This window comes from Vidua macroura, chromosome 26, assembly GCF_024509145.1.
Source record: "Vidua macroura isolate BioBank_ID:100142 chromosome 26, ASM2450914v1, whole genome shotgun sequence".
Classification (NCBI taxonomy): Eukaryota; Metazoa; Chordata; class Aves; order Passeriformes; family Viduidae; genus Vidua; species Vidua macroura.
Window position 1 is genome coordinate 5,372,822 of NC_071596.1, and position 25,765 is coordinate 5,398,586.

Below are 25,765 nucleotides of genomic sequence, written 5' to 3' on the forward strand. Positions count from 1 at the left end.
CATGCACTGGGACCCTCTGGTCACTACTGCAGGGTCTGGATGGGCACTGGGACCCCCGGGACCCCCGGCCACGTGCACACAATGCACACAGGCACCCCCGGCCGGGCGTCCTGGGCTCTCCCTGTTAACGCTACAAACGCACCGGGAGCCCCCCAGCCGCGCGTCCGGGGACCGGCACCGGGACGCCCTGTCCACGGAGCGGCCCGGAGCCCCCGCTGCATCCCCCTGCCCGTCCACCGGGAGCCGGCCGTGCGCTCACAGCACAGACGGCTGCGCGGACCGGGGACCCGGGGCAGGGGACCGGGACTGGCGGCGCTGCCGGTCGGTGCCTGCAGGTGGCGGCGGAACCGCGCTCCGCCCCGCGGGGCCCGGGCCTGCGCCGTGCGGCCGGGCCGGGCCATGGTGAGCGGAACGGGAACGGGAACGGCCCTCGGGGGACGGGAGGGGCGTCCCGGGACCGAGCGGGTCCGTGCGCGCGTGGTTCACGGGAGGGTCGTGGATAGGGGGGTCCCGGTGCCCGTCTGTGCTGTGAGCCGGGGGGATCCCGGTGCCGCTCCGCGGACACGTGGCCGGGGGGCTCCCGGTGCGTTTGCAGCGGGGTGGGGACATCCCGGCGCCGGGGAGGTCCCGGTGCCCGTCTGGGCTGTGTGAGCATGGCCGGGGAGCCCGGTGCCGGTCCGGGCATACGTAGAGAGGGGTCCCGATGCACGCATGGACGGGATGGGGGTCCCGGTGCCCATCGGTATCGCGGACACGTGTCTGGGGGATCCCGGTGTCAGTTCGGTTCCTGCATGAGTAGCCTGGGGGCCCGGTGGGTGGGCAGGGGGATATGAGAGGTCCCGGTGCCCGTCTGTGTTGTGTGCACACGGCCGGGGGGCTCCCGGTGCCGGTGCTGGGCTCAGCTCGAGCACCGCGGCCGGAGCCCACCTGGGACCCCCAGAACCGGTGCTGGGCGAGGACGCGTTGCCGCAGCACTGGGGTGATCCCCCTGGGCGGTACCGGCTCTGCCCGGAGCCCGTCACCGGGTCACCGGTGCCACCGCGTCCCCCAGCGCCCCGTGCCCTCCTGTCCCGCAGACGGGCGAGGCCGTGCGGGAGCTGCTGCAGCGGCTGCGGGCGCTGCAGAGCGAGCGGGTCGAGACGTATCGGCTCTTCGAGGAGTGAGTACCGGCACCGGCACCGGCACCGCCGCGGGGACGGGCTCCCGGGGGGCGGCACCCACCGGGGCGGGCGGGGGCAGGCGGGACGCGCGGCACCTCCCGGGGCGGGGCACCCCCAGCAGGGAACCCGATCCCCCATCCCGATTATTTTGCATCCTGTTGGGACGGGGCCATGGGGAGGGCTGATGAGCTCCAGCTGGCAGCGGGACTCTGCGCTGGACACCTGAATCCTATTTTAGCATCCAGCAGATGATGGACTTCCTGGGATGCAGGGTTGAGAGTGTAAAGGATGAAAAAACCCAACTTTCCCCCCCGAAAAAAAAGCAGTTTCCAACCCTGTCCCGTGTGAGGGATGAGGCTGCCTGGTCATGCTGCCAAATCCAGGCAGGAACAGGCAGGAAAACCCTCCTGGTGCTGCCGGTGGCGGGTGCCAAAGGGAGCTCAGCCCCGGGAGCTCACAGGTGTGTGGTGACAGTGGCTTCTCCCCCCTGACCTGTCCGCAGGGGCCACCGGGCATACCTGAGCAGTGCCCCCCACTATGACTTCCCGCGGTACCGGCAGCTGGTGCACGAGGTCACCGTGGCCTTCAGTGGCATCTCCCGGGAGGTGCTGGGCATCGCCGGGCGCCTGCGGGACGAGCTCGGCCGCCCCGACCTGGCCCAGCACCTGGCCCGGCTCCAGGAGCGGGAGCAGGAGAAGCTGCAGCTGGTGGGTGCTGGGCTGTGGGTGGGGGGGGTCCCTGAGGCAGTGCTGGGGCTGGTTTGGGGGGGGTCTCAGCTCCTGTGGTGTCCCCCCGCAGACGGCGCAGCTGCAGCTGGCCCAGCAGCAGGCACAGGACCAGCCCGAGGTGGACACTCATCAGCAGGAGGTGCGGGAGCTCAAGCACAAGTAGGTGGTGGCTCCGCTGCTGTCCCCCCTCATTTTGGGAAGGCAGCATCCCCCTAGCTTAGAACCCCCACTGCCATCCCCTTCTCCCCCTGGTTTTGGGATGGCACCGCAGAATCCTGGAGTGTCCTGAGATGGAAGGGACGCACAGGGATCACGGAGCCCAGGCCAGGAGCCCCTTCCCTGCCTTTCCCCGCCCTCCCTCCGGCCCAGGGGGGCCCAGATGGTGCCTTCGGGGTCTGGCGGCGCTGCGTGGCCGCGTCCCCTCGGCCTCCCCAGGCTGAGTGTTTCATAAACAGCGCGGGGAAGGCGAGGCGGCCCACATAATACGCTCCATATGGGCTTTATTTATAGTTTCCATCCGCTCTCGTAGGCTAATTAAAACCATTGAGGCAATCAGCGAAATTCTCCAGGACCTTAAGTACGATTCGGAAGAAGTTGAGTGATGGGTGTCCCCGTGGGAACGGCTGGAGGGGCCGGGCTGGTGGAACGGGGGCCCCGCTCATCCCCCACCCGCTCCCGGTGCACCTTGGCAAGGTGGGCATTGTCCTCTGGGCCCCTTTTTTGGAGCACAGGCTGGAAGGGGTGGGGAAGCCCCCTCTGGGACAAGTGGGCTCCCCCTAAATCCTGAGTATCCCTCAGCAGAGGGGTCCGGCGTGGGGCTGGTTCCCCTCCCTGGCTGTGCCGGGGCTGTGCCAAAGGCAAACCACACCCTGCAGTGCCACGGGGCTGCCATGCTTGGCCCCCATCGAGCTGGGCACTGTCCCTGCTGCCAGCTGGAGTCCCACGGGCAGCAGCCCCCCCCCCAAACCACATCTTGGAGACCAGCTGTGCCCCCAGCCCCACTGCAGCTCCAGTGCTGCACAAGCGCTTTTTCTATGGTCACCCCAAATAAACCTGTCCCCACGGAGCTGGCCTGAGTGGTGTGATCTCAAGGGTTCGTGTGGCCCCCGCTGCCCCAGTGCCACCCCCTCCACCTTGGCTCGGTCCCCTGGGAGCCCCGGGATGGGGTGACAAGGGCCACGGGCCCCATTTGGCTGCCCGCTGCATCCCCGTCCCCGCGCAGCGCTGCCGCTCCGCTGACGCAGACCCCGGTGGGGTTTCAGAGGTTTATTGGCATTAAGCTTAAATCTGTTCCTAATTGACTGAAATGGAACCAAAATAAGGCTGGTTTGAATCAAAACTGGAGCAGGCACTGGGCAAACCCCAGCAGCCTCCAATCAGCCCGCGTGGCTCCCTGGGGACGGACCCCTCCGTGCACTCGCACGTGGGACCCTGGCGAGAAAAAGGCCAAAATCGCTTCCCGGGGGGAACTGCGGCGAGGGTGGGGTCACCCGGGAAGCCCCCGCCGCCCCTTTCATCCCAGGGGCTGCTCCGGCTGGCGGAGCAAAGCCTCCGTGCCTCCCCCGGCCGGGCAAGGCTGGGGGGTCCCCTCGCTGCCGCAGGGCCGTGGTCCCACAGAGCCCCCGGGGCTGGGCCAGCCCGGCCCCCCAACCTCACCCCACCCCATGCCCCAGGGCTGCGGGGCCGCGCTGCGCCCCGGCCGCCTCCCAGCTCCCCCGCGGCGGGGCCGGGGCGGGCGCGGGCGGTCCCGGGTGGGCGCCGGGCGCCCCGTCCCATCCTGCCGGCGCTCGGTCCCCCGCGGGCTACAACTTATCGCCGGGAAGAACCTGCGGAGAGGAGCAGAGCCCCGCGTCGCCCCGGGGTCGGCGTCACCCCCCCCAGCATCCCTGGGGTGGGGGGGTCACCCCTCGTGTCCCCCCCCCCACCCCCCGTCCCCACCCAGCCGGGGAGAAGAAGTGCGAAAGGCTCCTTACCTACCTGGTTGCGTGTTTTGTGCGATTTCTGCAGCCACACGCGCCACTGGTCGTAGAGTTTGATGCCGATGTTGGAGCAGCCGTAGGCGTGTTTCTTCACCCACCCGAAAAACTGCTTCAGCTCCCGCCGCAGCGTCGTGTTCTGCTCCCCCGCCTTGGGGTCGCAGCCCCCCGCCACTCGCTCTGCGGGGACAAGGGGGTCGGTGGCACACGGGGGGGCCGCGCCTCAACCCCCCCCGTCGCCGCTGTGCCGTGAACAAGGAGGGCCGAGAGCGACACGAGCAGGTTTTGGCTCCCAAAAGGGGAGGAAGGGGAAAGCCGAGCTCCAAATTGGCCCCTTTGCAAGAAATCCAGGTGCCGGGCATGGAGCGGGGAAGGGCCCCCCGCACATCCCCCGGTGCGCGGGGAGGGGAGCGCGGCACCGGCGGCACCGGCGAGCGCTGCTGGCGGCACTCACCGCTGCGTGGGGTGGAGGCGGCCGTGGGGTTGCTCCAGTCGCTCCAGATTCCGGCTTTCTTGGAGCCGTAGATGCTGAAGGGATTACAGCGCACCTGGACGAAGTAGACGGTGCCGGGGCGCAGGCCGGCCAGGCGGCAGGAGGTCTGGTTGCCCACGTCATCCACCACCTGCAGAGGGAGGAGATGGGAGCGCCCGGACCCTCGGGCACCCCGCGCTGTCCCCCGGCACCGGCGGTGCCCACCCACCTTCCACTCGGAGCTGTCCTCCACCCGGTATTGGATCTGGTACTTGGCTTGGAAGAGGAAATCCTTGAGGGCCGGCGGGGAGCTCCAGCGCACGCTCAGCTGGTCCTCCAGGTCGCCCACCCTGCTGACGTGCACGTCCGACGGCGGGTCCGTGGTGACTGCGGGGACAGGGCAGGGCTGGCGGGGACAGCGGGGCAGCGCCGCGGGGCCGCGAGGGTTAAGGAGCCGCGGATGTAAAAGCGACTCGGAGCAAACAGCCTAATTCGATTAGGAGCAATTCTGCTCACATATCGCCCATTTCCTGCTGCCCCCCGCCCCAGCCCAGCGCGGCCCCTCCCCGCGAGGTCACCGGCACGGCGGTGACACCGCGGCGGTGGCGTGGCTCACCCACGTCGAGGATGTCCAGCATGACCACGTCGGACACGGCCACCCCCAGGCGGTTGGACGCCTCCACCCAGATCTCGTAGGGCGTGAAGAGGGCCAGGTCCTTGGGGATGTGGCAGGAGTAGGTTCCGGCAGTGTGGTATTCCTGGCAGGTGTTGTCCTGGCCGTACCACCTGCGGGCAGGTGATGGATGAGGCACCGGCACCGCTCCCCCACCCCCGGGATGCTCCCGTGGGTCGTTTTTTGGCCGTTCCACACCGCCAGAACTGGGGGGGCCGGCCCCGTGGTTCACTCAGTGATTCCCAACTCAACCAGGCCCACGGCAGCTTCTCCTAACCCTCCCCAGCTCCATGAGCAAACTCATCCCTGCAGCACCACCCCCAAGCAGGGGCCAGCCAGGAGGCGTCGAGCTGTCCCTTCCCTGTTGTCCATTAAATCCCACTGCAACGTTTTTAACAATAACGGGGATGAAGGTGAGCGCCCACCTGCGCTTGTACTTGAGGGTGTAGTTGGTGTGCAGGAAGGTCTCCCCTTCTGTCCCTGGCGCCCACTTGCAGGTCAGGTCCTTCATGTTTTTGGACCAGCAGGTGATGTTGACTGGTTTTTCTGGGGGTACTGGGAGAGACAAAAAGCAAAGAACAAGAGGTTCCAGAGCTGTTTTTTTTTCCAGCCACGGAGACACAACCCCCAAATCCAAGCTGCGTTCCCAGCTGAGCCTCTGTATTCCCGGGAATGCGTAGCGACCCAAAAAACAAACCCAAGCTGCATTCCCCGTTCCGATTCCATATTCCTGGGACGTGGCATTGTCCTTAAAATAGCCCGAGATAAAATCTTACGATTATTGGTTCGGACAAGCGCGTTTTAACCGAGGCTTTGCCGAAACAGCCTCTCAGCTGCAGGCGGGTCAGGGTTCCACCAGAGCAGCTCTTGGCACGCTTTGGTGAGAACCAGGATGCTGAATCCTCCGTGGGGATCCCCGGCTTCTCTCCCATGGGGGAGGCGCATCCCGGTGTGGCTGGACCCCAGCGCCAGCTGGACCCTGGCACAGAGCAGCCAGACCCCAGCATGGAGTGACCAGACCCCAGCACAGAGTGACCACACCCTAGCACAGTGACCACACCCTAGCATAGAGTGACCAGACCCCAGCACAGAGTGACCAGACCCCAATACAGAATGACCAGACCCTGGCACAGAGTGACCAGACCCCAATACAGAGTGACCAGGCCCTGGCACAGAGTGACCACACCCCAGCACAGTGACCAGACCCCAGCACAGAGTGACCAAACCCCAGCACACAGTGACCACACCCCAGCACAGAGTGACCAGACCCCAATACAGAGTGACCAGGCCCTGGCACAGAGTGACCAGACCCAATACAGAGTGACCAAACCCCAGCACAGTGACCAGACCCCAGCACAGAGTGACCAAACCCCAGCACAGAGTGACCAGACCCCAGCACAGAGTGACCAGACCCCAGCACAGTGACCCCACCCCAGCACAGAGTGACCAGACCCCAGCACAGTGACCAGACCCCAGCACAGTGACCAGACCCCAGCACAGAGTGACCAAACCCCACCAGAGAGTGACCAAACCCCACCACAGAGTGACCAGACCCCAATACAGAGTGACCACACCCCAGCACAGTGACCACACCCCAGCACAGAGTGACCAAACCCCACCAGAGAGTGACCAAACCCCAGCACAGTGACCAGACCCCAGCACAGAGTGACCAGACCCCAGCACAGTGACCAGACCCCAGCACAGAGTGACCAAACCCCAGCACAGAGTGACCAAACCCCACCAGAGAGTGACCAAACCCCAGCACAGTGACCAAACCCCAGCACAGAGTGACCAAACCCCAGCACAGTGACCAGACCCCAGCACAGAGTGACCAAACCCCAGCACAGTGACCAAACCCCAGCACAGAGTGACCAGACCCCGGCACGGCGCGGCGGCACCGACGTACGTCCAACGTAAAGGCAGGAGCCGGCCAGGATGCCGCCGTCTCTGCTGTGACACACCAGGTTGTCCCCCGACTGCTGCCTGGAGCCGTTGAGGCGGGCGAGGGCCACGCTGAGCGTGGAGGGGCCCAGCGTGGCGTAGGAGGCGGCCGGGAGGCGCCGCCCGTTCAGCGTCCAGTACAGGTCCTCGGCTTTCAGCGGAAAGTCCGGGCTGACCGTGCACGTGGCGACCAGCGAGGAGCCGATCAGCAGGGTGGGGTCTTGGGGGGAAATCACGGCGGGGTCTGCAGCCGGAGAGACAGAGAGCGGGGGGGAAAATCAGTTATGGAGGGTTTGGTATCGAGCTAGCGAGGTTAGAGCTGTTTAAGTATGCCTTGTGTCTGTTTAAATACATTTTATATCTGTTTTACATTGATTTAAACGCCTTGATGTCTCTTCTGTATTCATTTAAATACGTTTTAGATCTGTTTAAGTACATTGTTTTGCTATTTTACATCAATTTAAATCACCACGTCTATATAAATTTAAATCATCATATATGTTTTATGTTAATTTAAATGCATTGTTTAGCGATTTTACATCGATTTAAATCATCACAAGCCTATACTGATTTAAATCACATATCAATTTTATATAGATTTAAATCATCACATACCTATTTTATATCAATTTAACACACTGGTTTCTCTTTTACATCCATTTAAAGACACTGGTTTCTATTTTACATTGGTTTAAATGTGTTTCATATCTATTCTTTACTTCTGCACATTTTATATCCATTTTATGCCAAAAGACATTTTGTCTTCTATATCTCTTTAAATAATTTTTGTATATATTCTATATCTCAATACAAACCTATTTTTTATCTATTTGAATACGCTTTATACCTACTTTTATATCTACATATATTTTATATCTAAACACATTTAATATCTATTTTTATATCTACATCTATTTTAGAACTCTTAAAATACTTTTCATATCCACTTTTTATCTTTTTTTTTTTTTCCCAGAGCTGGGGCGGGGCTGGGGTTGCAGCTTCGGAAGTTTTTCCGCGACAAAAGGATTTCAAAAAAGAAAATTCGAGGGGGTTTCCCCCTTCCCCCCTTTTCCAACACTTCCAAGGTCCAGCAATTCCCCCTGGATCGCCTCGCCCAGGGGTGGGAAGCGCTTCCCAAGAGCCCCCGCCTCATCCTCACCATGTGCTCCCAAATCCCATCGCTCGCCCCCTCGACATCCCGAGGCTGCTGCAGGCTGGGGGAGCCTCTCCGCGAGGGGAAATTCCCATCGCGGTTCATCCCGGGACCCCTCGGCCACGAGGCTTCCCCGCCGCGGCTGCCCCGGCCCCGCTCCGGGGTGTTCCGTGTCCGTCAGCCCTTATCGGCTCCATCCGCACGCGCCGGGCTAATATCCCAAATTACCTCCCGGAAAGTGCCGCGACCTCCCCGCCCCTCCGACCTCCCGGCCCCGATCGGCTTTCAGCGCCCGCCGCTCCCTCCCGGCGCTCCCAAAATCCCCGTCACGCCGGAGAAATCCTAATTAGGGGTCCCCGCCGCCCGCTCCGCCCCCCACCCTCCGCAATTAGTGCTCCGAAATCCTCCTTACGCCGGGGAGAGTTAATTAGGAATTGCCGCCGCGCTTGGGGGGATGCTGGTGAGGGGGGAGGAAGAAAATCCAGCGGGGAAAAGCAGCCTGGGGTACCCCAGATATCCATGGATTGGTGCCAGGCACGCCGCGGGACCCCGAGCACCCATGGATTGGTGCCAGGCACCCCGAACGTCCTCGGGATGGGGCTGGGTGCTCCGGGATACTCCGTGGAAGGCGATGGATCCATCCCACCCCCCTGAGCAAACCCTTCCCAAGGCCGGCAAGGCCTCTGGAAATCTCATCCCCCCTCTCTGCCGGCGAGCCCACCCCGCTCCGACCCCGCCACGAGCCGAGCCCGGAGCTGCTGCGGCTCTGCCGATAACAGACCCAGCACTCCGAGCCCTGATTCTCCTAAATCTTAATCTAAACAGCCCCAGAAACTCACACGAGCACCGTAAAACAGACACGTTTCCCATCCTCCGAGCAGGACCCTCCGGAGAGGCCAATTTTCTCTCTCTCTGTATTTTTTTTTCCCCTGGATTTTGTTTTTTTTTTTTCCCTCCTCCAAGCAGGAGCCTCTGGAGGGGCCAATTATATACATATATATATTATATTTTTTCCCCTCTGGAATTATTTTCCCCCTTCAGCACGGCCGCAGCGCCGAACATGTGTTTTAAAAGGGAAAAGTGTGAAGTTTTCCGATCGGAGAGGAAAGGGCCGGAGAGACGCAGGCAGGCTGTGGAATGTGCAAGTTGCAACGAAAATACCTGCTCGGGGGTTTTATGGCTTCTCTATTGCAAAAAAAAAAAAAAAAAAAAAAAAATGCTGATCAGGTGCTAAGTAATGCTATAAAGTAAAACCACATTTCCAAGGTGTCGGGAACGTTTATGCTTTTCTTCCAAAGGGCCGGATTTCATTTTAGTTTTACATCGGAGTTTTAAGGAGTTGGGAAAGAAAAGGGGGGAGGGAAAAAAAAAAAAAAAAAAAAAAGGCTCCGATAAGTGTCAGAGATCACGCGGTTAAAAAAGATTTATTGAGCTGTACAGGGGGTTAAAGGAAAATAGAAATAATTGCCCTGAAGAACAAAAGGGGAATTTGGGAAGCTCTGAATTCCACAGGAAAAATAAAATTAAATATATATATATATGTGTAGTTTGAGCTCTTCTAAAACTCGAGCAGCGAGGTTTGAGGGCAGACACGGTACCCAAAAATGCTTTATCCCGCTTTTCTACTCTGCTCTCCAGTCTTTTTCTCCCCTTTCTCATCCCCGACTGGCATTTCTCGTGCCCATCCCTGGGCTCGAGGAGGGATTTATAAAAAGCCCAGGCATTCCAGCGCGGCCGAGCTGCACCGAGGGGAAACTTTCGCTCTCTAAAAGGAGATTTGGCTTCGCCTTCGCCGCACGTCGAGGGGCCGCGGGGCCAGCGCTGCCCCGGACCCCCGTGGGGCGGGGGGAAATGGGGGTCCGGGGGGGGGGAGACCCGGCTGGTTGGGAGGAGAAAGGTGCGGGCTCAGCCCCACCAAGGGTCCGGCTGTGGCCTCGTGTTGTTCCCAGCGGGATCAGCCCCTCCAGGCACCGGGGTGGGCACCGGGGTGGGCACCGGGGTGGGCACCGGGGTGGGCACCGGGAGCCACCGGCACTGGCCGCTCTCGCTAACGGCCCCCAAAGGGATTTTCGGGGCGTTCCTTCGCCCCACCCTATTGCTGCGGCGATTCCTGCCCCAATTAACGCCCTTAGGACTCCCCCGTTGAGGACGAGTTTGGGTCAGGGGTCCGTCGCGGTGGCCGGGACCCCGCGGCGTGGGCGGGGAGGGGTCGCGGGAGCTGCCGGGCGAGCGGTGCCGTTTCTGGCGGGTCCCGTTCGCGCGTCGGAGCGGAGAACATCCATCGCCTTGAGAAATTCCCATCATAGGGAGGAAGCCAAACTTCCTGCTGCGGGGAGCGGGGAGCGGGGAGCGGGATCTCGCCCTCCCCTGGCTCGGGCCGCAGGGGGGGCAGCGGGGCGGCGGCCGGGACGGGGGGGGTCCGTCGGGTTTAGGGCTCTGTGGGCAAGGGGGGACCCTTCCCCCGTGTGTCCCCCCCCATGGCCGGGGGGACCCCGATCCCCGCGGGGCTGAGGCCGCTCCACAGCTCAGCCCACAGGTGGCACCTCCCGGACCTGCCACCGCCGGGTGGGGCCCCCAAATTGGGCATCACTGCGGGGCCCCCAGGGGGATTTTTTTTTTTTTTTTGGGGGAGGGGGGTCGTTGTTTTCCGTGGGGCGGGGAGGGAGATCCTTTTTGTTCTGGGTGGGAAAAGGGGATTCATTGTTCTCTGGGATGGGGGGGCGGCTCTCCGGGGGGAAGGGGGGACCCCGTTGTTCTCGGCAGGGGGAGGGGGGGGGCTCAGAGGCTTTGGGGGGGGGCAGAGGGGGGCGATGGCTCCCGGGGGTGCGAGGGGGTCGCGTGGGGAAGGGGTTCGCTATTGTTCTCCGGGCGGAGGCCGGGGGTTTCCATTGTCCTGGGTGGGGAATGGAGCCGCATTGTTCTGCGGGAGGGGGGGCTGGACGGCGGGGAGGGGGGACAAGGGGGGACCGGCCCCTCTCGGGGTCCCCGTTCTCCGTGGGGAGAGGGAGCACTCGCTGCTCCGGGGGAGGGGGGGGTCTCCTCGCTACTCTCGGGGATGGGGGGCAGCACAAAAAAGGTTCCTCTATTGTTCTCCGCGGGGAAGGGGCGGGGGGGGTCCCGGCTGGGCTGCGGGGACGGGGATGGGGGGTCCCGGCTGCCTGTCGGGAGGCGATGGGGGGTCCCGGCTGCCCTCCGCGGGGGGGTCCCCGTCCTCCTCCGCAGCAGGCGAAGCGCAGCCCCGAGGTGCGCCCGGCGGTGCCCCCTCCGCGCCCGGGACCGCTCCGCATCCCGGGGCCGGGGGGGACGCGGCACACGGAGAGGAACGGGACAGCCCCGGGGGGCTCCGCATCCCGGCACCGGTGGGGGGGGGGGGACGGGACACGCGGAAAAGCGCGGGGGAACCTCGGGGGGCTCCGCACGCCGGGGCCGGAGCCGGACCGGAGAGCCCCGGGGGGCTCCGCGCAGCGCCCGCGTGGCCCCGACGGGACCCCCGCCCGCCCCGCGCCCACCTTGCGGGAGCCGCCCGGTGCTGCCGGTACTCACAGGAGAGCGGGTCGGCGCGGGGCAGGCGCGGGCAGAGCACGAGCAGCAGCGGGAGCATCGGGAGCAGCGGCGGCGGCGGCATGGCCTGCTCCGGTGCCCGTCGGTGCCCGGGGCGGCGGAGCGCACCGGCACGTCCGGGGAAGTCCCGAGCAAGTCTGAGCAACCCCCGGTTACCAAAGCCCCAACTGCCGCCCTGGCCCCGCCCCGGGACCGCCCCCGGGGGGGCAGAAAGCCACCGGCCCCGCTACCCCCCCCCCCTCCCCGTCCCGCTCCGGTACCGGCCACGGGACAGACCCCGGGACCGGCCCCGAGACTGGCCCCCGCCCGGTGCCCGCTGCCGCCGCGGGATGCTGGACCCCCCCAGCCCTCCCCGGGGCCGGTGTCCCGCTCCCCCCGACCCCCCCGGTAGGTGAGTAAGAGCCGCTCCGGGGCCGCCGGCCCACGGGTGACTCACGCGCGGACCCTCCCGCGCCCCCGGGGCCGCTCTCGCCGCTGAACGGGCCCCCCCCCGCCGCGGCTTCCCCACGCTCCGAGCGCCTTTAAGATCCAAACCCCTGTTATTACTTATTTTTGGGTCGAAAACAGGAATATCATCCCATAAATCCCGACGTTTTCTATCGAATCCATCATCTCTGGGCTTTCCTCCTCAAAACCCCAAAGAAGTGGAAAAACCACCCCAAATGGCTCCAAGTCCCCCCAGAGTGGGGCTGCGTTTGTCCCCAGGGGTGGTGGCATGTCCGGTTGTGCCACCAGCATCGGGACAAAGCCACCCCCTTGGGCATCCCCCAGTGTCCCCACTGTGCCCCCGCCCGGGGTCTCGGTGGCACCGAGAGCTTTGCAGACCCCCAGACAGGTCAGAGACCCCCGGGACAGCAGGTCCTGGCCATGGCAAGGCCACTGTCCCCACGTGTGGCGTGTCCCCAGCTGTGAGGAGAGGGGACACCACTCCCTGCCGGGAAGGGAGCGTGGAGGGTGGCAGGGGACACCTGGGTGGCCCGGGGTGCCCCATGGACTCGGGGTGGGGGGAGTCGGGGGGGTGACACCGCGTGGGGCTCCGAGGTGCTGGGCACCAGCAGGGATCGCAGAGATTAGAAAACACAATAAAAAACGAGAGGGGGAGGGAGCCCAAACAATGCCTTTTCCCATCGTCCTGTTTTTTGGAAGCTTCTGAACTGTTTTTGTTGAAATTTCCCAAAAATGTCAGGCTCCGGGAGCCACCCAGCCTGAGAAACTTCAGCCCCAGCGGCCGCAGTCTGGCCGAGTGAATCACGGCTGCCCCGGGGGCTGGCGGCCGCCCGCGATCCCGACCCACCGCCCGCGTACCCCCGGGAAGCCACCCGGGGACCGCGGCCAGCCCTGGGTGCTGGGGGAAAAGGAGAAATTCCCCCTGTGGAGCCGGAGCCGGGAGCAGCGGCCACCCCGGCTGCCCACCTGCACTGCCCGGACCCTTCCCCCCATCTGCTTCCTCCAGGCTGCTCAGCTCGCAGCCGGAATTTGTGGGGTTTAGGGGAGCCAGGCGTGGGTGGGATCCCCGGGCAGGGGGTGACTCCCACCCTGGTGCTGGCACAGGGGACATGGGTGGCTCTGGGTGGCGGAGGCATCATCAGAAGGTGGCTTGAGGCTGTGCTTGGGGTGCAGGGGGAAGATGGAGGGGACAGTGGCGTCAGGAGGGGAGTGTCGGTCCCCACTGGGGACCTGGGACACGGCGGGGTGTCACCACAGGGACCTCCCAGCCCACGGCAGCACCTGTGGCATGGGGACAGGGTGAGGGGACAGTGGTCCCCAGCCCCGGGCAGTGCCAGGCTGGCGTCAGGACCCGTCCGGGAGCAGCCGGAGGTGACCGAGCCGCTCTGCCGCGCTCTGAGTCAGCGGCGGCCGGTCAGCGGCAGCTGTGGTCAGCGCTGCCCTTTGACAGTGACCTTTAAAGCTGCTCCCTCCGGCCCACGAGCCGCCGCACCCACAGGCACCGGCCGGAGGCAGGATCCAGCCCGGACCCCCCCTCTGACCCCCGGCCCGGGCTCTCGGCGTCAGCACGGGGGTCCCCCGAGGCCGGGGCTGTCCGGCTGCCCCCCCGGCGTGGCTCCGTTCCCAGGGCCTCCCTGCCCCGCTGCGGTGCAGGATCTGGCCATGGGGCCCAGCTGCCTGCCACGAACTCCCTGCTCTGCCCAGGCGGGACGTGACCCCCCCAGAATGGACTCGGGTGACCCTGGGGACATCCCCAAACCCGCTCTGAGCATCCTCGGTCCAGCTTCCCACCAGCCGTCACCTTCCCGCCTCCCTCCATCATGTGTCACCAGGGCCCTGAATTAATCTAATTACTTGATTTCCCAGCCAGAGCTCACTCCATAAAATCCTTGGACGCAGACAGCATCTGGCTGAAGGGCCAGGGTGTAAAAAACAAACAAGAAAAAAAAAAAAACCAAACCCCGGGAAAAGCGGGAGGAGAGGCGCAGCGGAGCTGCCTCGACTGCCTGCATCCTTTTAAAGTGACCTGGGGGAAAAATAAAGAGGCAAGAAATGCAAAGAATCCAGCAGGCAGAGTTTGCTTTCTATTCCTCTCAGTCACATTTCCACATCCATGGGTAATTTATAACCCGCTTAACCCCTTCCCTGCCGCCCCCCCCCCCCCCCACCCTTTCCCTCCAGAGCATCCTCAGGGTGGCCGCACCTTCCCGCCTCTGTTTGCTTTGGGAAGCACAAACAGTCCCGTGACGGAGTCTGAGGAGCTCTAGAGGAGAGGAAAAAATGTCAAGAGGGTGCTTGAGCCCGAGGGATGGGCTCTGCAGTGTTGGGACACGGAGTGAAGGGTCCCCTGCCCGTGGAAGGGACCCTGGGGACACCCCAGACAATGCGGGGGGAGCCTGAGGCTTCCCGAAAGGATCCGAGGGAAAAAAAAAAAAAAAAAATGTAGGTCAGTAGTGATAAATGCGAAAGGCATCGAGTGTTTCTGGAGAGGGGAGGAGGGAGGGCAGCAAGCACTTGCCAGCTTGGAGGTTTTTGCCTGGGAAAGGCTTTTTTTTTTTTTTTTTTTTTTCCGTGGAAAGGTGAGCGGATGGAGCGCGGGCAGGTGTGGCGGGAGCGATGCCCGCCGGCCGCTCACCCGGAGGCTCCCGGTGCCCCCGGGGGTCCGGGCTCCGGCTCTGCCCCTGCCACCGGTGGAAGCCCCACCTGCGGTGCCGTGATTTACGGTGACAGCCCCCAATCTACCCCATTTACTCGGCCATTCGTCACCGGTGCCGGACCCGCGGCCGGGGCTGGCGGGGCTCCAGGAGGGGGAAGGGGAGCGCAGCGCCCTGGCAGCCCCGCCGGCCCGGCCGCAGCTCATTTTCTGCCGGCCCTGCTTTGATTAATAAGATTAATAAGCTGGCGGGGCGAGGAGAGGCCCCGCTCCCTGCTCCCGGGGGGGGGCACGGGCTGCGCCCCCCAGCACCCCCAACCCCTCTCTCCCTGCCCCAGGGCACGGAGCACCCCTCAGTGCTGAGCTGGGACAGGGAGACCCCCCCCTTTCCCCGCGCCGGGGTCTTGCCATGTGTTCCCCATTAGGGCCGGAGGTTAGCGAAGCCCCCAGCCCTCCTCCTCCTCCTCCCCCCGGGCCCACTTTGGGGTGCTGCCATAAATAAGGGGAATGGGCAGGGCAGGGGTGAGGGGGGGGGGGGGGTCGTGGGGGGTGCCTTTGATGTCCTTTAAAGCCTGTGAAATCACAGCTGTAAATCCGGGGTGTCAGGGAGAGCCCAGCACCGGCCGGGGGGTGCCCTGAGGAGCGAGGGTGAGGATGGGAGGCATGAAGGTGACTTGGGGAGTCCTCGAGGGACACAGAGGGTGGCACAGTGGGGTCTAACACTGGCTGGGGACCCTCCTGAGGGGTTGGTCCATGTGGGTGGCATTGAGGCAGCCCTGTCCCTCTGTGGGACACCAGAGCCAGCGTGACGCAGCTCCCGGTCACCCCCTCAGCCCCCCTGCTCTCTTCAGTCCCTCTGTCAGGGTGGCCCCAAGTCCTGTTGTGTCCCTGCACATCCCCCTGAACCCTCCCGCATCCCCCAGTGCCTCCCTTAGCCCATGGTCCCCCCTACACCCTCCGGTCCCCATAAATCTCCTGGTTCCCACGTCCCCTTTGTCCCCCTGCATCCCCTGGTGTCCACGCATCCCCCAATCCCCCGTGCATCCCCGCTCCTTGGACCCCCCCTCTTCTGCTGCATCGCGGGGTTCCCCTCACCCCCCGCTCCTGGGCATCCCCCTTCCTCCCGCACCCTTCTCTCATCATCGCCGCCCGGTGCCGGTGCCGGTGCCGGTGCCGGTGCCGGTGGATCTGCGGCAGGCTGCGGCGGCTCCCCCCGCCCCCGGCTCCCCCCGCCCGGCGCACAGCGCGTCACGGCGGGGCCGGCGGCGGCGGTGGCGGCGGTGGGTGCGCTCGGCTCCGCTCCGTTCCGCTCCGCTCCGCGCCCGCCATGGCGGCCCCGGCCCGCCGGCCCCGGGCCCTGCTCGCCCTCGGCCTGGCCCTTCTCGCCGCCGCCGCCGCCGCCGCCGCCGCCGCCACCGACCCCTTCTCGCCGCAGCTGGGAGACACCGGCGGGTGCCGCGGGCAGTGCGGCCGCAGCCTGCAGCGCCGGGCCGCCGCCGTGAGTCCGGGGCACCGGGGGCTGGGGGGGCAACGGGGGCGTGGGGACCATCAATAGCATTTGGGCTATCAGAAGCATCGGGGGCACTGGGACTACTGGGAGTACTGGGAGGCACCAGGGGCATGGGGAGCATCAATTGCATTGGGGGTACCAGGAGCATCGTGGGCACTGGGGGCACTGGGGATATTCGGGGCATGGAGGCCGTCAGCAGGACTGGGGGCACCAGGGGCGTCGGGGCACTGGGAGCACTGGGGGTACTGGGGGGCACCAGGGGCACGGGGAGCATCAGGAGATCGGGGTCAGTGGGGTACTGGGAGCATGGGGAGCACCAGGAGCACCTGGCACGCTGGGAGCACCAGGAGCAGCAGGGACACCAGGGGGGGACACCAGGGGCACTGGGAGCACTGGGAGCACTGGAGGGGACTGGGGGCAGCAGAGGCATCAGTGGGGACACTCCTGACAGGCATCTCTGCCAACGCAGCCCCACACCGGGCCCCTCCCCGTGGGAGCAACATGGGGGGCACCGGGGCACCCCAATGGTCTCCTCCAGCAGCTTTGGGGTGCCCCCAGTGAGGGCATCCCCACAGGTTTGGGGTGCCCGCAGTGTCACCCGTTTACCCTGAGCCTGCCCATTCCTGGTGACCCCCATGTAGGCTCTGTGTGCCCCCCACCACCCCCTCAGTGTGTTCCCGGCCCCCCAAATCTGTACCCTCCCCCAGAGCAGTGCACCCCCACCTCCTGCCAGCCCATGCCAGGGCTTGGCTGTTGCCAACAGAGATGGGGGGACCCTCCACGCCCTCCACGAGGACTTGGCCAAGTGCAGACCCTCGGTGGGGCAGCTCTCCCTGCTCTGGGAACGCCAGGTTTGGGGTGCCAGCCCTCACCACGGTCCTGGGCGGGGGCGGCGCTGCCCGGTGCCCCCCAGCTGGATGCGGGAGGCCGCGTGGGGGGTGTCCGGCTCAGCCACCGGGCTGAGCCCGGTGCCAGCTCCACGCTCTCCTCCTCCTCGCCGCAGGATGCTGTTCTCAACGCCTGTTACCGGGGCTGCCGGCTGTTCTCCATCTGTCACTTCGTGGATGCGAGCGCCGAGCTCAACACGACCAGAGCCGAGTGCGAAGCAGGTGAGAGGAGCCGGTGGCCGAACGGCCCCCGCGCCCCAAGAGCCGTCCCCGGGGGGATCCCCACATCCCACCGGGAGCAGCGCGACACCCGACACCCGACACCGTCCGGAGCGTCCCGCCCCGCTCAGCCCCGCAGCGAGCGGGTGCGGATCGACGCGCCCTGGGTGGGGAGGGAGTGGGGAGGGGCACGGGGCTCCCAGGGATTGAGCACCCCCGAGCCCTGACCCCTCCTCTCCCCCAGCCTGTGCCGAAGCCTACGGCAACGCAGAGGAGCAGTTTGGGTGCGTGACCGGGTGCCGCAAGCAGCTGCCCGAGGTGGAGGAGAGCAGGAAGGAGAAGGTGAAGGGAGATGGGGAAATCCTTCCTTGAACAGGAGCTCAGCACAGCCCCTCCCCTCCCTCGGGATGGGGGACACCACACATGTGCAGCCCATTCATCCACCCATCCATGGATCCATCCATCCATCCATCCATGGATCCATGGATCCATCCATCCATCCATGGATCCATGGATCCATCCATCCATCCATCCATCCATCCATCATCCATCCATCCATCCATCCATCCATCATCCATCCCTCAATCCATGGATCCATCCATCCATCCATCCATCCATCCATCCATCCCTCCATCATCCATCCCTCAATCCATGGATCCATCCATCCATGGATCCATGGATCCATCCATCCATCCATCCATCCATCCATCCATCCATCCATCCCTCCATCATCCATCCCTCAATCCATGGATCCATGGATCCATCCATCCACCCATCCATGGATCCATCCATCCATTCATCCATCCATCATCCATCCCTCAATCCATGGATCCATCCATCCATCTGGATGGGAGCTCCAGATGTGCCAGGTTGATCCAAGCCACCACTGGTTGCTTTTTCACAAGTCTAAAAGCAAATTAGCTGGGCTGGGCTTAGCTTGGGCCAGGCAGGGAGACCACAGGGAATTCCCAGGGTGAGAGGATCTGACTGGGGATCGTGGCAGATTCCCCCAGTTTTGATTTGTTATCCTTCCCAGCCATCAGCAACGCTTTCCCCGCCTACATTTAATTAATTCAGCTTTTGCCCAATTAATTAAATTAGACTTTGGCCCAAGGAAGAGGCTTTTGGCTTTGTGCACGTGCAGGCAAAGATGAATCCGCGCCGTAAAAAGAGTGAAAAGCTCCTTTGAACACCCCTCCTCTGCAGCCCCAGTTTTAAGACCTTCCCGGTGCCTGATCCCATTTCCCAACCCCTCTCCAAGGCCAGGGATGAGCATCTGGGGGTGACAGGGGGTGACAGGGGGTGACAGGGAGGGCCCTCACCCCCTCCACCCACCCAAAGCATTTTTCCTCGGGTTCCCAGACGAGCAGGCAAAGCAGATTTAGCATAATAATTAGATACAGAATCTGACCTATTTATTTCCTGTTTGCTGGTTTGACCGTGCAAGGGGCTGTCGGAAAATGTTCGGAGCCAGTGGCAGGGAGCAGCCAAGCGGATTCCAGCAGGGATGCTTTAAAAATAACAAACTGCCGCGACGGCCAAGAATCCAGGGCACCGAGAGGCTGCCAGGAGAGGAACGCCCTCGGCACCGCGGCTGCTCCGCTCCCATTGTCTCTGCCAGAGGAGGCTGATCCCACCCCAAAGGGACGGTCCTGGGGCTGGGTGATGGCCCCAAAGCTGGGTGCTCACCCCAGGGACCACAGCCCTCGCTTGGTGACCCTCCCGGGACTGGAGAATAGCCCTGGCACATCCCTTTCCGTGCCTGGGAGAAGCAGGTTGAGCCCCGACCTGAGCACTCGGCTCAACCCAGCCACGACCTCGGGGTGGGATGTCGCCCGCCGGGGTGGGTGACGAGGGGACAGCGGTGAGGTGATGTCCCCGCTGCTTTGCAGAGCCTGGGGCTGAAAGCGCCGTCGTTTTCCATGTTGGATTTGGTCTCCACCTTCTGCAACGACATCGTCAGCTCTGCCCAGAGCTTCATCTCCTCCACCTGGACCTTCTACCTGCAGGCGGACGATGGCAAAGTCGTGGTGTTTCAGGTGGGGGTGTCCCCAGGACCCTCTCTGTGGGTGCCCAGAAGGGTGGGGACCCCCTTCCTCACTGCCTTCTCCCTCTCTCCCTGCCGACCCAGTCCCAGCCTGAGATGGAGTATCCAGCACCCGAGGCCCTGGAGATCCGGCCAGCACAGCCGGGATCAGGATTGGGATCCAGCCCTGCTGTCCCCCAGCCCCACACAGGTGCGGGGGGATCTGGGCTGCTGGGAGGGGGCTGGGAGCCTCCGAGCCCTCCTGGCTCCCTTCTGAGTTCTCCAGAGCTGGACAAATTTCCCGCTTCTCGTGTCTGATCACTTCCCACACCCCCACCCACGCTGAGGGGGCTCTGGATGGGGCCCTGCTCCACGAAGCTGCTGGGATCCTCTGTGCCCCCTTAGTGGGCAGAGGGTCCCGGGGAGAGAGGGGGACCCCCACCATGCTGGCAAGGGGATGGGAGAGGGGAGGGTGTGCCCACATGGGTGCCCACCAGCATCACCTCTCCCCTCCCAGGCCCCCGGGCAAAGGGGAACAAGCCCCCCGTGAAGGAGCCGCGGGGCAGAGCCAAGGCGCAGCCCCCGGAACCCCCGCAGCAGGAGCACGACTTCCTCGGCTGCATGTCCAAGTAGGTGGCCTGGGACCTGCTGGACGTGGCAGAGCAGATCCCCCCCCCCCATCCCCAATTCCCAGCCCGTGCCCTGCCATAAACTCGTCCCTTCTCTTTGGCGGGGGGTGGTGGGGTGCTACAGGCGCTCGGGCCTTCCTCGCTGGATCCTGGCCGCCTGCCTCTTCCTCTCCATCATGGTGATGCTGTGGCTCAGCTGTGCCAGCCTGGTGACCGCCCCCGAGCAGCACGTCAGGACCCAGGTATGGGGTGAGCACAGCCCCCAGGGTGTCAGGGACAGCCGGCATGGCTGGGTGGGCGTTGCTGGGCCCTGTTTGTGGTGCCCAGTCACTGTGCGGGGTGTGAGGTGCCTCCACAGCCAGCGCCGTGGTGTCCCCAAACTGGGGGTGAGCTGCACCCCGCTCTGGGGCTGCATTGTTGTCTCTGCCTCTCTTCCAGCCTCTGAGCATCAACGGGGACAAGGAGTACCTGGAGGAGCTGGATGGCCCCGGCACCTTCCCCCTGCCGCCCGTCATCACTGTCACCCTGTGCCCTGCGCACGGCGGGGAGGACGCGGGGCCGCTGCCCCTCAAAGTCGACCTGGACAAGACCATCCTGTAGCGCTCCCGCCCCTTCCCACCTCCCTCTCACCGTCCCCATGGCATCGCCCCCGATCCCGCTCCGCTCCGCGCGTCCCCAGCTCCCCGAGGGGCATCCCTGGCTCCGGCCGGGTCCCGCTCTCCTCCCCGGGCACGGCCGCTCTGGGGGAGGCTCCAGGAGCCGGGCAGCGGCTCTGCCTCCTCCAGGGCTGTGCTGTGGGCCGGGATCCTGGCTTGCAGAGCCAAGAGGGGAGCTGCCAGAGCGGGGAGGCCGGAGGGAGCCCGTCCCCGGAGCGGGACTCTCTGTCTCCTCCCGCCCGGAGCCGCCGGGGCCCCGCAGCCCTCCGGGCATGGGTCCAGCGCTGGGCAGGAGGGAGCCGGCTGCGGTGGGGGATGGAGAGTGTCTGCAGCCTTCTGAGCTTTGGCTCGGCACATCCCCGGCCTCCCACCTTGGGCTGAGCCTCCGAGGCGCCGGCCCCGGCCCTGGGAACTCCCTTCCGCCGGCCGGAGCCGATTGCCTCGGGGAGCCGAAACGTGGCGAATGGATTTGGCGTTGGCAGCCGGAGACAGGAGCGGATCCCGCCGCCTCCGTGCCCACGCGAGCACCCGGCCGGCCCCTTCCCGGAGCGGTGGAGGGGCCCTGGGATGTCTCCTTCCCCTCCCTGCTCCGTGATGCCCTTGGGGAGCTGGCCCCGGTGCCAACAAGTTGCTGGTGGGACCAAGCAAGGGATGAGGCGGCGTTTCCCTGACTTCAAGCTCGGACAGGAGGTGGGAGCTGCTGGGGTGGCTCCATCCTGGGGCTCAGCATCCCCGCCCCATGCTGGGAGAGGCCTGCGAGGCTGTAGCTGACGGCAGGACCCGGTCTCTGTGTCCCTGGGCTCACGCTGCTGCCCTCAAAATGGGCAGTGGGACCAAACACGGCTCCCCTTGGCTCACCCTGGCACAGCCCCTGGGCATGGAGGTGTCTCCCCGCTCCCCATCTCCCCCCCCCATTCTCCACCACTCGATTTCATGCATCGTTCTGTGGTTTGATTTGCACCGGCATGCGGCCCCCCCGGCGCCCCACGGGGACACCCCTGTGCCGGGAGGGTGTCGGTCCCGCCACCCCCGTGTCACCTAACACGTCTGTACAGATTAACTTATTACCCCCGACCCCTTCTCGTGGGTTTTTGGGCTCTCTCCGTGTGCCGGCGGCTCCCGGGAGCCGTGGTGTGATGGGACGGGAGCTCTTATCCCCGTCCCCACCGGTTTTGTGCTGCTCCGTGTCACTTTCACCCATCCAACATATCTGGGTTTTGGGAACCGGGTTGGGGGGAGGCGTGGGGGGGGGGGTCTCGTGTCCGTTTTGGGGTCCACTTTTCGTTGTTGCTTTCCGGGCGCGTGTGAAGCTCGCTGGAGTCTGTGACGTTCCGGCCACGGCAGCTCCCGCGATCCCGGAGGATCAGGAGCTCCGGGGACAGCACGGCCGTGGAGCCCTCCCGGCCTCGCCTCCGAAGGGCAAACCCAGCCCTGAGCTGGGAGGGGGAATAGAATAAAAGGTTTGTACCAGAGCTGGGCGAGTCGGTGGCTTCGTGGGGTGCTGGTCCCAGGATGGGAGCGGGTTTGATCCCCCCACATGGGGCCGGCGGGGGGGGCGCGGGGCTGGCCCCGTTCTGGAAACCGAGCCGGGATGAAACCTCTGGCAAACCACAGAGAAATCCCTGCTGGGCTGCTTGGCATGGACGTGGAACAAAGCTCCTCTCTGCTGCTGGGTTGAGAGATTCAGCATCAAGTGTGGGGCAAGCGCCCCAAACCATCCCCTGCGAGGGGAAAGCCGGGATGCAGCGTCCGGGAGAACTCCACGCACATGGAAGGGTTGGGAAATGAGGGCTTTTCCCACTGAAAACCGCCCGTGCACACATTCCGAGGAAGGAAAGCGTCCGTCGGGCCACGCCGGTGTCACACCCCGGTGTCACACACCAGCACACGTGCAGCGCTCGGGGGCTGCCGTGTCCCACCTTTCCCCCCGGCGCGTGTTTGTCCTGGCGCCGTGCCCTTGCCCACGCCACAGCCGAGCTCTCCCCGTGCCAGGCACGGCAGGACAGCTCACGCGAGGCGCTGGAGCCTCGTCTGCAGCACTTCAGTAGCTCAGCAGGGTCCCTGCTCGGAGCCAGCGGCGGCGCGGGGGCCCCCGAGGAGCCGCGCCTGGCGCTGCCTGCGCCGCCCGTTTGCCCCGGGATGCGGAGCCAGGGATGCAGAGGTGCTGGGGATGGATGCCGGCGTGCTTGGCAGGAGTCACAGCCAAAGAAGGATCTCCAAAGGCCTGGGCTGCTCCCTGCCAGCAGCCTCCGCTGCCGGAGCACGTCCCCTGCCTGTCCCTCCGTGGGGGGGTGCGATGTCACCCCCTCCCCGGTGCTGGGGAGGAGGGGAGCGTGGCTCAGGGCTCGCACGATGGGGACAGGAGGGGGTTTTCCCTAAATGGAGTGCAGAGGGAAGGCGTTCCCAGCCCGCTGCCTGTGCGGGAGGATGCTCCGGGCGGCCTCGGCCCTGCGGGGAGGCAGAGTGGGTGCCATGGCCACGTTTCCCAGCCCTCAGTGAGATCTGGGGGCTTGCACGGCGTCCTCAGCAGTACCTCGGGTTGGGCAGAGGGCTGGGAGGGCAGGAAAACAGGGAAGGGCTGGGAGATGTAGCCCAGCACGGAGCAGCTTTTGAGGTGGGCACAATCTGATGACTTGGGGGCAAGAACCCCCTGGCCAGGCCCAGGCCACCAAGTGCCCCTCAGGGGGCAGGGACACCCCTCGGGGGTGTCTTTGTGCCGAATTTTCACAGGGGCTGGTGCCGGGGGAGGTGGGAAGGCCCCAGATCGGTGCAGACAGCTGGCAAACCCTGCCCAGCGCGGGCAGCGGCTCCGAGCGCGTCCCCTCCTGGGATGGGAGCCGGGCTGCAGACCGTGGACAAGCTCCTCATCTTTAAACTGGAGTCAGATTCCTCCCTGCTGGCTCGGGGTGCAGGAAACTGTGCCCAGGAGCAGGTGAGGAGGGACCCCACTCTAACAAGAAGGAGATGCATGAAATTCGCTGGTTCCACTCCCCCCAGCAGGCAGCCGGGGGCTTTTCCACCCGACGCCTTTTCCTTCTCGCTCCCTCGTTTATTTTTTCACAGGGGAAGGGAAATTCGTGGTGTGAGGCCCCATCGGCCATGGGCAAGCCAGGCTGTGGTGGAATCACCCTCCAGCCCATGGTGGTGGTGAGGGCATGGGGGCACCCTGAGCTCACAGTGGGTCACGTCCTTGGGGCAAGCATTTGTGTGCCCACATTCACATCCATGTGTCCATCACCGTGTCCTCGTGTCCATCCTCATGTCCATTCTTGTGTCCTCGTGTCCATCCTCCCATCCTCATGCCCATCCCGATGTCCTTGTGTCCACACTCACCTTTATGTCCACATGCCCACGCTCACACCCTCGTGTCCACACTCACCTCCGCGTGTCCACACGTCCAGCCACAGCCCCACAACTAATCCCAGATGCGTCTGCGGCAAGAAGTGCCCTCAAAAAGTAGAGAAAATCCAGCAAGTTTCCCCCTACATTTCCACCACAGACCCCTTTGGCATCTCCCCCCTTGGCCGTGGCTCGGTCTCCGTGCCAGCAGTGGGTGCTGAGGGTTGTGGGGGTCTCAGCAGCTGTAATCAGGGTCAACAGCCCCCCTGGCTGCTCTTGGTGGCTGCATTGAGCTGCTGTTGTCCCCTCCAGAAAATCTCAGCTGCTGGGAGCTGGCCTGGCTCCACCAGGCTCACACAATGCCTGGAGGAGCTGGGCCAGGCACGGATTTCCCTCCCCTCCTTTCCCATCTGCTCCCAAGCGTGCCTTTGTCCCTGTTTCTCACCCCGTTCCCCTCAGGAGCTCCTTGTCCTGGGGCCCTGGGCCTGTTCCTCCAGGATGTCTCTGCTCGGGGAGAGCACTGGGGTCCTTGGGATGCCTCAGAGGGCAGAAATCCCAGGACTGGGTCAGCAGGGAGGAGAAGTTCATGTGCCAATCCCCCTTTTGGTAATTTGGGACCAATGATCCCACTCTCATCCCAGGGAGATTCTGCAGGACACCAAGAGGTCGGGGGAGGTTTCTTATTCCTGTCTTGTAGGAGGAAGGAGGTGATGATTCCCATTCTTCCATGAGAGTCCCCAGCCTGGGTGAAACAGCAGGTTTGGAGCTGCAGGGCTCCTGGAGGTGGTGGAAGCAGAGCCTGGGCTCCTCTCTGACGTGGGAAAGGATATTTTCCAGCAGCTCCAGCTGCCTCTCCCTGCTCCTGGCCCAGCTCCTGTCAGCACAAAGCTGCGATCCCGAATTCCTGACCAACACTCAGAGCTGTAAATTCGCTTTTAACCCCAATGGAGATAAATCCCCATCCAGGGATGGAGCGAGAATGAGGAGGTGAGATGGGGAGCTGGGCAAGGGCTCAAAGCACCTTCCTGAGCCCGCATGTTGAGCTGAGCCCTTTCCCTTACAAATTCTCCTTTGAATCGTGCCTGGAGCCACCACAAAGCCCACCAGGCCTTCAAAGATGGAAACCCCATGGAGCTGCTGGAACTGGGCAGGGCAGCACCATGCCAGGGATGGGAAAACACATCCATGGGTTTCCTCTCCCCGTCCTCCTTCCTATGACCTACCCCACCGAGCCGGAGCCACGGGTGATTCAACAACAACAAAACCAAAGGAAAAACAATCTCCTCGTGCTAATGGGATTGGTTCTGTCCCTACCACGCACATTCCAGCCCGGCTCGAGGGACCCCTCGGGGGGCGGGGGGGATAATGAAGCCAAATTATTCCTCCGTCTTCAAATGTCAGAGTTGAGCGCGGTGCCGCTGGCCGGGCCTGGCGCAGCTGCTGGGCCCTGGCGCTGCCGTGGGGAAGTGGAGCACCCTCGGAGCACAGCCAGTGACAGGCATTTTCCATTCCCTGGCCTTCATTACTTCTTGGAACGCCGGCCCCGCTGGCCGGGCCGCGAGGGGCTTCGCTTCCCCGTTCATTCGTGTGTTCTCCTGCCAGGTGAGGAGCGCAGCCAAGCTGGTCGGGGAAGCTGGGGTTTGACTGGGTGGATGGGAACGGGGCTCCCCAATGGGCTGGGGTGGTGCTGCAGCACCTGCTCCCCTCTGGAGCCAGCCCTGGTTTCGGGGGGATG

At 64.3% G+C, this 25,765-nt stretch overlaps 3 protein-coding genes across 5 annotated transcripts; 2 read left to right on the forward strand and 1 right to left on the reverse strand.

Moving 5' to 3' along the window:
* The first annotated feature begins 374 nt into the window (after positions 1-374).
* Positions 375-2,507, forward strand: REX1BD (required for excision 1-B domain containing). Its single transcript, XM_053999541.1, has 5 exons — positions 375-402; positions 1,077-1,159; positions 1,663-1,867; positions 1,959-2,047; positions 2,418-2,507. The coding sequence occupies exons 1-5, from the start codon at positions 400-402 to the stop codon at positions 2,488-2,490; spliced, it is 453 nt and encodes a 150-aa protein (XP_053855516.1). The 5' UTR covers positions 375-399; the 3' UTR covers positions 2,491-2,507.
* A 436-nt stretch (positions 2,508-2,943) lies between these two features.
* Positions 2,944-11,779, reverse strand: CRLF1 (cytokine receptor like factor 1). Of its 3 annotated transcripts, none has more exons than XM_053999467.1 (8): positions 11,647-11,779; positions 6,916-7,194; positions 5,435-5,564; positions 4,953-5,122; positions 4,566-4,723; positions 4,319-4,487; positions 3,855-4,044; positions 2,944-3,714 (listed from the first exon to the last, which is right to left on the reverse strand). In XM_053999467.1, exons 1-8 carry the CDS (start codon positions 11,726-11,728, stop codon positions 3,402-3,404), a joined length of 1,491 nt encoding a protein of 496 aa, XP_053855442.1. In that variant the 5' UTR covers positions 11,729-11,779; the 3' UTR covers positions 2,944-3,401. The 3 variants fall into 3 exon arrangements, with proteins under 3 accessions (XP_053855442.1, XP_053855440.1, XP_053855441.1); XM_053999465.1 differs by having other exon boundaries at positions 3,602-3,714; positions 3,866-4,044; XM_053999466.1 differs by having other exon boundaries at positions 3,633-3,714; positions 3,862-4,044.
* Positions 11,780-16,047: 4,268 nt separating this feature from the next.
* Positions 16,048-22,163, forward strand: TMEM59L (transmembrane protein 59 like). Its single transcript, XM_053999496.1, has 8 exons — positions 16,048-16,262; positions 17,278-17,383; positions 17,625-17,722; positions 19,273-19,419; positions 19,512-19,617; positions 19,924-20,035; positions 20,160-20,277; positions 20,474-22,163. Exons 1-8 carry the CDS (start codon positions 16,092-16,094, stop codon positions 20,633-20,635), a joined length of 1,020 nt encoding a protein of 339 aa, XP_053855471.1. The 5' UTR covers positions 16,048-16,091; the 3' UTR covers positions 20,636-22,163.
* The last annotated feature ends 3,602 nt before the right edge of the window (positions 22,164-25,765 follow it).

Bases quoted from the DNA above. Each gene is read 5' to 3' on its own strand.
- REX1BD (XM_053999541.1), top strand. The intron at 1,160-1,662 runs GTGAGTACCGGC...ACCTGTCCGCAG, and splicing joins ACGTATCGGCTCTTCGAGGA to GGGCCACCGGGCATACCTGA. The intron at 1,868-1,958 runs GTGGGTGCTGGG...GTCCCCCCGCAG, and splicing joins AGCAGGAGAAGCTGCAGCTG to ACGGCGCAGCTGCAGCTGGC.
- CRLF1 (XM_053999467.1), bottom strand. From the start codon at position 11,728: ATGCCGCCGCCGCCGCTGCTCCCGATGCTCCCGCTGCTGCTCGTGCTC. The intron at 7,195-11,646 runs GTGAGTACCGGC...CTCCGGCTGCAG, and splicing joins CCGCGCCGACCCGCTCTCCT to ACCCCGCCGTGATTTCCCCC. The intron at 4,045-4,318 runs GTGAGTGCCGCC...TTGTCCCCGCAG, and splicing joins CGCCTCCACCCCACGCAGCG to AGCGAGTGGCGGGGGGCTGC.
- TMEM59L (XM_053999496.1), top strand. From the start codon at position 16,092: ATGGCGGCCCCGGCCCGCCGGCCCCGGGCCCTGCTCGCCCTCGGCCTG. The intron at 16,263-17,277 runs GTGAGTCCGGGG...TCCTCGCCGCAG, and splicing joins TGCAGCGCCGGGCCGCCGCC to GATGCTGTTCTCAACGCCTG. The intron at 19,618-19,923 runs GTGCGGGGGGAT...CTCCCCTCCCAG, and splicing joins TGTCCCCCAGCCCCACACAG to GCCCCCGGGCAAAGGGGAAC.